The sequence below is a fragment of the Oenanthe melanoleuca genome, chromosome 7 (assembly GCF_029582105.1).
Source record: "Oenanthe melanoleuca isolate GR-GAL-2019-014 chromosome 7, OMel1.0, whole genome shotgun sequence".
Lineage (NCBI taxonomy): Eukaryota > Metazoa > Chordata > Aves > Passeriformes > Muscicapidae > Oenanthe > Oenanthe melanoleuca.
In genome coordinates, this window is record NC_079341.1 from 23,113,422 (window position 1) to 23,126,019 (window position 12,598).

A 12,598-nucleotide genomic window follows, 5' to 3' on the forward strand; every position below is an offset into this window, starting at 1 on the left:
TTCCTCCTCCCGCTGATTTCTAAGCAAACTTGTGGAGGGGGGGAAAGGATCCCTCGGCAGCACAGAGTCGTTTTTCTTTCTGGTGTGGATTTTTTTTTCCAATCGCCGTCCCCGCCGGGGTGCAGCGGGCTGCCGGGGACTTCTCCCCCTCGCCCTCCGGCCGTGCTTTTGTGCGTTCCCCGGCGGCCAGCGCAGCCCCCCCCGGCACTGCGGCCGCCGCGGAGCCCCCCCGGCCGCGGGGCGCCCGGCTCCTGCTCTTTTCTTTCCCCCCGTGCCCGCCTGCCAAGGAAAGGCACATGTTAATACCACCCGGCGCGGGCATTTTCTGCTACTGCTGCTGCGGGCTCCTCCGTCCGAGACAGATGTTGCGAAACCAAGGCCTCCTCAAGTGCCGCTGCCGCATGCTCTTCAATGACCTGAAGGTCTTCCTGCTGCGGAGACCCCCCGCGCCGCCGCCGCCCTCCCCGCCGCCGCCGCTCCCCATGCCCGGCGGCGCAGAGGCGGCGGCGGCCGCTCCGCCCGGGGGGCGCGGGCCCGCATGGCGGGCGGCGGGCGGCGGCGGCGGCGCGGGCAGCCCGGCCGCCGAGGAGTGGGGCAGCCCCGCCGGGGAGCCGCCCGCCTCGCTGCCCAGCAGCACCTCCTCGGATGACTTCGGCAAGGGCAAGGCCGAGGACCGCTACTCGCTGGGCAGCAGCGTCGACAGCGGCATCCGCACGCCGCTCTGCAGGATCTGCTTCCAGGGGCCCGAGCAGGTGAGCGAGCGGCCGCGGGCGGTGCGCGCCGCGCTGGGGGCTCGCGGTGCTCCAGCCTGAGGGGCCCTGCCTGCTCGCCCGGAACAGCACCCAAACCCAGAGGGGCTCTGCCTTCTGCCCAGGCCCCGGGATCCAGATTTTGCACCTCGGTAGTGTTTCCCAGGGGGGTGTGGGTGGAGGCGTGCTCCCTCCTGTTCTGCTCCCGGCAGCCTTGCCCCGGGCACTCCTGCCCGGCCCCGGAGCCGTGCTGCTGTGCCGTGGGAGGAGGGATGTGCTGACACCTCCATGGACGGAGCGCATCACGCTCTTCGGTGCTTTGTGGGTACCCAGTTGCAGTGATGGCAAAAGTGATGCAAAGGAGGAGTTTAATGTGCTCTTTGCTTTTAAAAATACAATTCAGTCTGTACGAAACACGTGGCAGGAGACAACCCCACTTCAGTGTTTCCCAGGGGATGGCTAGTAGGAACTGTGCAGGTGCTCCACTGCTCCCATGCTCCCGGTTGCACTATCTGCAGGAGAAACACGGCTGGCTACAATTGTTCCTGCTAAAGCTGCAGCCTTGAGATGCTCTGTGGTACAGACTGAGGTTAGGCCAGTGAAGTTTCCCTCCACCAAACAGGAAAATTAAACAAATGCAACCATGCTAGAATAAAAGATGTCACCCTGGAGCATTATTCTCCATATTTAATGACAATTAAAAGCAGCTTATGTATTTTCAGGCTGGCAACTTCCTTACAGTGATGTACCCAGCAACATTTGTACCTAACATGACACAGTTTGCAGGTGCAAGGAAGGCTGCAGACCTTTGCTTGTGGGATTAAGCCCATATGTGCAGATAACCACTATTACTCTGGATAATTCCATTAACTGTCACAATAGGGGATCCTTGTATGAGAAAGGGTTGCAAAGTTCAACTTGACTATTTCCAGTTTGGGCACAGATTCTGGCATGTAAGATGGCACATTGAAATTTTACACAAAATGGATTTTACCCCAGGTGTTCTTTCCCCTTCGTGGACCTGTGTACTCTGCCAAGGAGAAAGCCAGTTCTCATCTGAAAGTGGCCATGCTCTGGCACACATCCTGCCTTTCCCAAAGTTGGCTACATCTGTAATGCAGTGATTGTGCCATGCTTTATGTTGGTTTGAGGATGGTGGCAATGGGGGCTGGAAATGGGGGCTGGGCTTCCATTCTTCCTTGGGAGAAGCAGGGTCTGCCACCAGCCGATGCCAATATCCACAGCCCTGCTGGATGTGTCATACCAAGGGTTCCACAGGTCACAGCTCAGTGCTCAATGGACTGCAGCCTTCTCTGATGGTTTATGCAGCTGGCAGATAGCCAGAAAGCACAGTTTTCACCATAGGCTTTCAGATGGGACTGGAGGAAATAATTCTTTTTTGGAGATATTGTACACCTTCTTCTCTTGGTTGTCTTGTCCCCATCTCTTCTAAAAGTTGGAAGCCATGCAATTCACTTCCTGGGAATTTGCATTATTTCACATTTCGAGTACTCTTCCCTGGCTTGCCATTCTGCCTGTGTACACAAGACGTAGCACCTGCGAGACTAGCTTACCTGTCAGAGCAAATAGAGCCTAAACAGAATTAAAACAGAGGTAGCTTGCTTCCTTGGAGAACATTACTGCTTGAAAATAATTGGATGCTAATTTTCACACTGAAAACCAGTGTAGGTTGCATTGTAAAAGTGAGACTATTTGCTGACCATCTGCCAGCCTACCTGAGTGAGGAGCTGAGCAGACGTGACTGGCATCTCATAAGACTTTCACCAGGATTTCTCTTTTTTGAGTCTCACAGTTTCTGACCAACACAAATGAGATATTTGCAGCTGGATTCTGCTACTCGTCCTTAAGCAGTACCTTATTCCACAAATAATTTTTTGTTCACCGGCATTGCTTGAGGAGTATTTGAAACCTTTTGCCCCTGCAGCAGCTGGGAAGCACAATCATTATGGAAGCCCAAACTGTGGGGTTTTAAAGCACAGCCAGACCCTGACACAGCTTCTGGAAGTACAGTTCAGAATAACTGAGCACTGAATCGCTGCAGCTGATGTCAAGACCTGCAGTTTGGTTGATTTGGTGCTTATGTCAATAAAACTCCAACAGGGCTAAATCTCACATTCCTTGTTCCTTTTTGTTATGGTGCTTATTACTGGTTTAGCCTTTATTTCCCATTTGTTTTACAACTCAACAGCTGACCAAAGACTCTTCGTGTTTTGGACCCTCACAACTGTAAAAGTCATAGATGCACATTATTCTGTACCACCCCTGCCAAGATCATAATGAAAATTTATCTGCTTGGAAACAAAATATAATTGCTAATTCTTTACTCTACAGATTAATAACAATGACAGATCTAAACAGTATTTTATTTACCTGTCAAAACCATCTGCATTTGCTGCAGCTGTGGGCAAATTTGCAGGGCTGCATCACAGTAACAAGAACAAAAGCCTTCATTATAATTTGACTGTTAGGCATTCTAAGCTTATTTACTCAGATAAAATGACAGAGAGTCTCAAAAGATGTTTTAATCCTGTTTCGACGCAAAAAAAAAAAATCCCAACCAAAACAACAGCCAAAAAGTCTTCTTAGTAATCTGGCTTCTTAAGTAGGTTTTATTTAATATCTAATGCAAAATAAAATTGGTAGGGATCTTTGCTTTAAATATATGATTGCCCAACATGCATGATACTTCAGGCTACTGAATTGCTTATATCTTAAGCTCCTCATGTTGGTTTGTGGCTCTTATGGGTAAGCTGATTCTTTCATTTTAAAATGTGTTCAGGACTGTAGGAAGGAGGAAAGCTCATTATTGTGAAACTGTTCTGATCCTTGTGTGCTAGTCAAGAGAAACCAGGGATGCGGGCAAGAAAAGAGTGGATCTGATGACCAGGGGATTGCAGCATCTGGGCTCATGTTTTGAGGTCTGACAGCTGAAAAAGGCTGCTGCTTTCATTGAAAATGAGAGCTGAACATCGTTGAAGCTGAGGGACTGAACTCAGCTCTTGGCAATGGCATTTCCTTTTGGGGACTTGCTCTGCATTTTCGAAGGTCTCAATGACTGAGCGTCCTGCACCATTGTGTCAGCAAATTCTGAGACCCTGGATTGAGTGGCAAAGCTCTGGGGGGAAAGTGAGGAAGAAAAACACTGGAATGTTTTATTCTGTTTTGGTTAGTACTTAGTGTTTGCAGAATTTTGTCTGCTTTCCTGGATCTCTGACAATGTTCTGCAAGAGAAATAAACTAAGATGAGCTCCTCTCTCACAAATGTTGTATAGTATGTATTTGGTATGGTTCCAATCTGAAAGCAAGTCATGGGGATTAGCAGGAAAAGACTTGGGTGAAAAGTCCCTTTGCATCAGGGGATAAACTTTACCCACATCACAAGGAGTTGGCAGTGATGTGGAGTTTAGGATCTCAGAAGTGGTGCTAGCTGTGCTGAAAATAAATAGAAAAGCATTCTTAAATGAAACTGAGATAATTTGGAAAGCCATATGTTTCAGGGTTCACTTGTTATATTGTCAGTTAGAGTGTGTGCACATATTTTATTACCTATCATTTTCAGTCTGTGTTTCTGTTTCTCTTTTTTGGGGAAAGATGCAGAAAGATGGAAATTTGAAAAGTCTGTAGTGGTAGATTTGGTTGGCTATGGAGGATCAGAGAGAACAGATTGTGGATTCTTACCTGCAGGCTGATAGCTTGGACTTAGTTCAGTATTCAGGAGAAATGCTTGGATGAAGACTATTCTTCCCATCAAATTTCCTCCTAGGCTTTTGGGACACCATCTCCTTAATATGAGACCATGAAGACCTTCAAGAAAATTGAAAGGGAAGACAACTTATAATGGATATTAAGACATGCATTTCTATGTTATATGTAACTGGTCTATGGAGCTCTTTGCTTTAGGACAAACAAAGAGCTAAAGTTTAATGAAGGATGATAAAGCCATGTGATTATTACGAATATCTAGAGTTATTACAATTAATGATAGCACTTCTGAAATGTCATGTTGAGAACTTCTCTAGAATTAAAGTGACCCCAAATTACTCATCCTGGAGTCACATACATTCTTGGGGGCCCCGTGTAGGATCAGGGAATGGTCAGTACTCTTGAACAACTGGCCATCAGCATGTGTGACTTGAAATAACTGGTGAGAATCTCAACCCCTTCCTGGTACAGACATGAAAAAAGCATCATCATGAAGAAAGCATCGTCAGCTCCCTGCGTGGCAGGGTCTGCAGAGAAGGCATGAGCTAAAGTCAGGAAATACTGCTACTATACAGACTGATCTCTCAGCAGCACAGAGGAGTGAAGGAGGTGTCTGGGAAGCCTGATTTCTGATTTGAGAAAAATGAAGTACTAGAGTGAGACAAAGAGGAAAAGAGAAAGTCTGTGTCAGAATTCAGGGTACAAGTATGATAATGAATGAATGTAAGAAGAAACAACTGTGCAAGCAGTATGACAAGCATGTCCAAAGCCCAGAAAACTTGCAAATATTGATGCTGGTACTTCACAGGGCCTGTCCAAACTGGCTAGACCATCAGGACACTGTTTTCAAACACACTGAATCACATGACAATGCAGGCTTCCCATCCATGTCCTTTTCATAGGTGTGTTCCCACAGGATTCATTTACTTGGTGTTAGAAGGAGAATCATTCATTAGGAAACATCCAGTCCTGCTAAAACTGAAGAATAAGAGATGCTGGACTGCAGCCGTTTAGATTTCAATCTGTATATTGTAATTTATGGTAGGAAGGAATAGAGGATGCTTCCTGTGGCATTCAGAGCATCTCTCTGCCTTCCCATCTTTGTATCTTAACACCTCTGTAGGTGCTTCTCCTGTTTCCCCTGTCCCAGGATGAAATCTGTCCAGTGCAGGCAGAACATTCTTGGCTTTGGCAAAAGCTTTGCTTGAACCATCAACTGAATGGAGCCCAGGATGTCATCTATTTTAGATTTAGTTGCTATTGCCACAGAGTTGATTGGCAAAGCTCCCATTAACTTCAACAGCAAAAGTGTGGGCATCCAGTAGCAGGGACCTGACCCCTGTATTTCAATAATGTTGTGCACACAGCGGGGTTTCTATAAATAATAGTGAAAGCCACTAATCCCATTGACTTTTAATTGCTCCGGAAGACAAGGTTTTCACCTTTTGTGCCTGCTGAAACTCTGATGCCTGACCCATTTATTTCAGTGCCACTAGCTAGCCTGAGCAGCAGTTTTTCTTTTCTTTCACTTTTCCCTGTATAAAAGGCTTCATGAAGGAACTTGTCTATGTTTGTGTCACTGTTTCTTAAATATACATTTCAGGCCATGATTAACAGTGGCTGATGTCAGTTAGTGACAGAACAAGCAATGCAAAAGCATGTAGCTCCATTGTTTGCATCTGTAGAGTCACTGTTATTTCCACAAAGGCAACACTTGCCTCTGGAAGAGCTCTGTTAGTACAAAACTGAATTGCATTCAGTTTGTCTTTCAAGCAAAAATTCATTCCCAGCAAGGGCCTCCTCTGTGGCAGCCTTTTGCTCACATTTGTGTTTTTCCATTCAAGGCTGGCCCAGCCCAGAAATCAGAAATGATTGTGCCAAAAATCTGTGATATTCCTCCTAGGCTTGTAGTAAGGTAATAAGATGTACTGTAGTTGTTAGTGATCCATATCTGTGACCATCCTATCCTTTTGTTATCTGGTTGCCAAAGGAATAAACCCATGTGTTAGCTGTTACAGGTTATGCTCATCAGCCCTGCTTTAAACTTGCTGGCTAATGTCAGCCACATCTGGCAGAGAGTGCAGATCTGAAAGGCATTAAATTCCTGTATGCTTCATGAAAACTAGCTGGATGAAGGAGAGGAAAGCTAGAAATGTCCTGCTGAGGGAGAGATTATAGCATTGTCTGTGCTAGACACTGTAGAGTCCATGGAGGACAGAGCTTCAGATGGAACAGCAGCTGTAACAGGAATGTGTATCCCATTTGACAAAAAAAGAAGAACCCCAACATGATATGGTTTCCATGGGAAACCAGACTTACAGAATAGCTTAGCTTTTTATCTTTCTCCTTTCTCTTTGTTAATCAGAATTGCTTACCTAAAATGAATTGCTTGATGCTGAAGACTTTATTCTCTTCCCCCATCTTTTCACAACCTACCTTTTATTCTTTTCTGATTTATCACTGGTTACAGTAGAACAGATTACACTGTTGGCAGTGGAGAGTGATGAGTGATGAGTTACTTTCTTCTGGTGAAGAAAGTAACAGCAGGACCTGGAAACCTATGTAGATGATAAATGGACTGTCCCCATGCTCCTCTGTGAATAGTGATAAGGCAAAATCATGGTGGGCAGATTGGTTCCAGTGACAAGGCTCCTATACTGAAATTCTCAACATCTTCTGTCATGTCATTTCTTGTTATTTACAGTCTTTAAACTCTTCTCTTCCTTCTTTTCTTCTTGGCCAAAATCAATTGACACCTCGGAGCTTGGTCCCACCCATCCTACCTGGCTCCATCTGCACAGGTTCTCCTATGGACTGTGTACCATTGAATCCAAGCCTCCTCTCTGTGCAGCTTGGAACACTGCTGCCATCACTCCCAACAGTCACACAAGCTTAACTTGCTTCCCTGGGTGGGGAGTGAGGGATGGGATGGTACAGAATAGGAGAATGATACAAAAAAGAAGAAGGGTTTGCATATAATTATTTCCTTTATCTCATACTTCGTGTTCATCATAGGAACCAGGCTGTGCTTGGGGAAAACTGTGTAAACCTCATAAAGGATGGAGTAGATGGAGTTGAAGGGATCCCTGAGGAAGCTTTGTCTCCTGTGTAGAATAACTTTGTAGGGAACGTCCATTTTGGTTGGAGAACTAGACTGTCAGACATACTTTTTTCCATGCAGTCACAGACATATGCAAAACAACTTTGCAGAACAGGAGAGAGAAAATAAACTTGATATTCAACCAGTTTGGAGGTCAAGGACTGCTACAGTCTGTGTGGTTTCTTTGCCATGTTGCTCTCAGCAGATTACCAAGGATTGCTTGATTTGACAGTGTGTTCATGTTGAAGGTAAGGCCATGAGGTCACCTTTCCCGTGCAGAAAGTACGTGCCATTAGCCAAGAGGTCAGTGCCAGAGGCTCCTCTAAGGTTTGCAGTGCACTAAGCATTTGGAGGTGTTTGCCCTCACCATTTGCAGACAGTCCTGTGGCTGCAGCCTCTGTCATCATTCCCTGGGATTGCCATTGTAACCTCTGCTACTGTGTGGGTTTAGCTTCTGTTTATTAATGTGTGCCCCAGGCATGGGGCAGTGCCCAGTTCTCAAGAGATCTACCAGTCAAAAATCCTGACAGGGGCTGACCTAACCAGTTCTTAAGCATGGGCATAGTTGGAGAACCTAACTTTCCTGCTGCTGCTTATTTCTTCTTGCCTTTTCCTTTTTTTCCAAGAAGTAAGTAACTGGAGGTATTTTCCAGTAGTTGGATGTAAATAGAGTGAAAATTCATCCTTTCAGGATTTTACAAATTTAAGTGACAACTGAAGCCGTAACATTCCTTCATCTTCTCTAGGCCAAACAATCCTGATTCTGCCTTTGCCTTTATGATGTGTGTTCTAGATTACCAATCATCCTTGGTGTTACCCTTACCAAATGGTCCATATTTTGCTATAAATGCACTGGAAACAATTATCCAGCTGAATCCTTGTCAGTGCTGAGCAGGCAGAAAGGTTTTGAATCCTGTTTAACAGGTAGCAGAAGTCATCCCTTCCAGGCTAATGTTCACCCTCTTTATTTATTCATTTATTTAGGGAACACAGATGATTATTGATTGTTACTCAGCTCGTGATCTCCATGTCCTTCAGAGCTGCTTTTTGGCCAGTCCTCCACCCTGGCTCTGTGCAGTTGGCATTGCTGCACTGGTGGGGGAGCTGCATTTGGCCTTGCTGAATTGCATCCTTTTTTCCCTGGTGGCAGCCTGCAGATGCAGTAAGCATTAACTCTGTTGACTCTTCAGCTCATTAATGACTTGAGCTCTTCTGCCTTGCCTCCTGAGGAGAGCTGGAAGGAAAAGGCTGGAGGAGCAGTTGTGCTTTTCTTACCTCTGGCCCTGACTGCCATAGGTAAGACTCATGGTCTGAGTGGTCCTGTCACTGCCCACTCACAGCCATGTGGAGAAAGAGCAAATGGATCCTCATTACTTCAGTTCAGGTGTCTGCTCTCTGCCCCAGTTAAAGCCACTCTCAGCAAGGCTGAATATGATTTCCCTGACAGATTCAGGCCTCTAGCCAGTCCTGCTTGAAATGTTGTCCACACCACCCACTTTTCTCCTGCCTCTTCAGTCACTTTATGGATGGGGTGGCTCACATTTCCTCCTAGCACTGTCTTGTGCTACCACTGTCACTTGGGGCATTAACCCTATGCCCATCTTAAGCTTATTTTCTTTCATATCCTAGCTGTGTACTCATGTTGTGTTCATTTGCTTTCTCTAGGGTTGCACAGACACTTGCTCAGATCCTCATTTTTAGCTTTCATTACTGTGATCCCTTCCTCTCCAGTTTTCCAGCACAGGCATTGTCCTGCTTCAGTGGAGTCAAAACCAAGAAGCTCACTTCTTTGACTGGTATCTTGATGAAAGAAGTGGTTTTCCAAGAACTTCCATGTGCATCCCCACACCCTTCAGTGTTCCCTGTCCTTACCCAGATAGATCCTGTGTAGTTCTTTACTCCAGTTTTGTCTTTGGGAGAGCTAAAAAAAGCCATGTGGAAGGACCTGTTGAAGACATAACACACAGCACCAGCATGCAGGAATCCTGCTGGCACTTCACCCACATCACATCAGCACCTACCCTGGCAATCTCCTGCAGGTGCTGAACTAAAGCTCAATGGATGGTGTGCACTTCCTGCAAGTTCAGGGCCATGGGCTAAACCTGCCCCACCAAACACCCCAGTGCTTTTAGTTTTATCAGGTCTTCTTCTCTGTCTGATGTCTTGCATGACCTTCCACTGTCTGATGAATTAAGCACTTCCCTTTCCCTTTTCTCCTTGTTAAGCACGCTAGGACCTGTCAGGGCTTAAGGTGACGGAGAAGTACGAGAATATTATTATTCCATTCCAAGTGATATTAAGAGAACATTAAGAGAGATCAGATGAGCATTCAAGAAAAGTAGGCAATGATAAAATACTGTATCAGAGAGAAATAGCAGTTAAGTTATTAAAGAGTGGGTTTCCACAAGAGGCAGAAGGAGAGTTATGGGTGCTTCTGGCCTCCTGACCATTCTTTATTTTAATACTATGGTAACCTTTACAGTATGTCAATATGTCAAGCATTGCACCAAGAAGTGAAGCAAAGGCTTTTCTTGCCCTACAGAGTTCACATTTTAGGACATAAAATCCCAACATTTCCTTAACATTGAAAAGGCAGGCATTCTTACAAGATTTAAGGCCAGAGGGAGTTACTGGGTTAGCCTAGTCTGAACCTCTCTAGCAGCAGTGAAACAAGTTCCCTCAATGAAATTCCTGCTTGAAGCTTAATAGCTGTGCAAGGACTGGAGAAGAAATGTCCCTTCTTTTCAGATATCCAACAATGGGAAATTTTTGCAAGGAGAAAATCTGGGGATACAGAGAACTGAAACTGTCTTTGCATATCAACTTTTGTCTTTTCTGTCACAGGAAGAACTGTGTACTGTGCACATCCTTAGAATCCAGCTTCAAAAACCCTTGGGCTAGATGGCAGAGATTTCCCTCATGGAAAAAGTTCTGTGTTTGAAGACAGTTTTATTCCACATCAGATTAAAAGCAAGAAACTTTCAGTCTGGAAAAACACACATGGGATTCAGCTAGTTAGGAAAAAACCGGTTCATAGCCTCCTCTGACATATGAGAGCAGAAGTGCTGTCACCTACATTTAACCCACATCTGGAAAATTTTCTTCATAGACAGGATGGCTACATTATTTCTAAGAAAAACATTTGCAGAGCCCCCATAGCCTGAAGTAAGTACTCCTTCATAAAGTCCAGCTTGCTAAATTGTCATGACCTGGCCCAGCTGCCATTGTTATTCCCTTTCCCACTCCTTATGATTTATTTCTTGCCCTTGTCACAGACCTGTGAAACCTGTGGGAAAGTTCTTGGTCTTCCCATCCTGCAGCTATTAATGAGATTTCCTCTCTCATCTTTTCTTGGTATGCCAGACAGGAGCTTCATCTCTTTGAAGATGTGCTCAGGCATTCAGTGCAAATGTCAGGTGATGGTGACAATTCTGAGTTATAACTCAGGTCAAAAAAAAAAATCACACAACCTCAGAATATTTTAGGATTTTAGGGAACCTCAGGAAATCATCTTTTTCAACTTCTACTAAAGCCAATCTGACCAAATCAGATCTCCAGATCTCCAGAGCTGGATAACTCCAATGACAGTTATTCCACTCATGTCTCTGGACACCAGATTAAATGTTTTGCCTCCCCTTGTGGTAAAATGGGGGCGGGAGGATGGTATTTTTGGTTTATAATAATAATTTCTAGTGTTTCAAATTGTATCTATTTCCTCTTGTAACCATACACCTTGGAGAAGAGTTTGGCTTTCTTGCTGTGCCATGAGGTGGCTGAAGACAGCAGCAAGATCTCCCCTTAGCTTTTACAGTGATTGTAGGAGAGCTGTGCAAAAGAAAGGATTAAATGTCTGCTCTAACTCCCCAGTGTGGATTTGGACAAGGGCTGAGATTTGTGTAATGGTAGTTAGATAAACACCAAGGGAAAATACCTAACCATCTATAGCTTGAAGAATGAGAACAAACATTGCTAATAATAGCAAAACAGTTATTTCTCTTTGCCACAGCCAGGACACTTCTTGATCCAGTAATCACTAAACTTCAAGGAGGTGATTCTGGTTCAAATCTGAGTCTTATAGAAATACTGGTTGTAGAAAACCTTGATTGAGCAAGAACTGTCTTTGTTTAAATTGAACAGAAGGATGAGCAAAAAGAGATTTGTAACTAAGGTTTTCATCTTTACAGAAGCAGATTTTAAAAAATTAGGAATGTCTAAAAATATGCAATATAGCAGAAATTTATTACACTTTGTCTTATTACTACCAAAACAGCCATTAGTCTCTTTATAACAAACAAAAGCATTCTGTTACAATTGCTGCTTTTTGGAGTCAGAGTAATTCTCCCTTCTACAGGCCATTTTTGCTTTCTGCCTTCAATTTATTTGCCTGGAAAGCTGTCCCAAGATATGTTTTAATACAAAGGAAAAATATTCTCTCTTTTTTACTTGCTTCCCTAAGCATCAGTACTTATCCATGCCAGTTCTATTTATAAGTTCACGAGATACACTCAGTGACATTTAAACTTCTCTGCCAGACCCAGCCATCTTTAATAAATAAAGGCTGCAGAACTCTTAAGCTCTTATGAATTGCCTGAAAATGTGTGGCCAAGTGGGCCATACTCCCCACACTGGGTTGTGATGCCATGGAGGGGAACTGTCATAGGAGGCCCATCCCTATTAGACATCAAAAAAGCCCCTTTATTACCAGGTACAATGCAGGGGGAACATATACACTGTTTGGCTCCATTGCTCTGAGAACTTCTGGTTCTGCTGTTGTCTTTACTTTTAATTCTCTTTACAAAAAAGGCAAGAAAAAGATCCATCTGCCAGCAGAAGCAGAACTAGCAAGTTTGAAGTCAATACAGGAATATTTCAGAAAACTGTACATTTAGGAAACCTAGGGAACTGTATAGTAAAAGTTCTAGAGGGTTCTCCACTGACCCCAGCCCAGGATCTGTTGTTTCAGTTGGCTTCTTTAAGGGTGGTCACACACAGCCAAATGGTGGCTGCCCTTCAGGCAGCACAAAAA

At 44.7% G+C, this 12,598-nt stretch overlaps 1 protein-coding gene across 1 annotated transcript in view; it reads left to right on the plus strand.

The window, feature by feature from the left end:
* Positions 1-296: 296 nt before the first annotated feature.
* MARCHF4 (membrane associated ring-CH-type finger 4) overlaps positions 297-12,598 on the plus strand; it is a 91,647-nt gene continuing 79,345 nt past the window's right edge. Inside the window, exon 1 of the mRNA XM_056496476.1 lies at positions 297-752. Coding sequence (XP_056352451.1) covers positions 297-752 — 456 coding nt within the window. The remainder of the gene's footprint in view (positions 753-12,598) is intronic.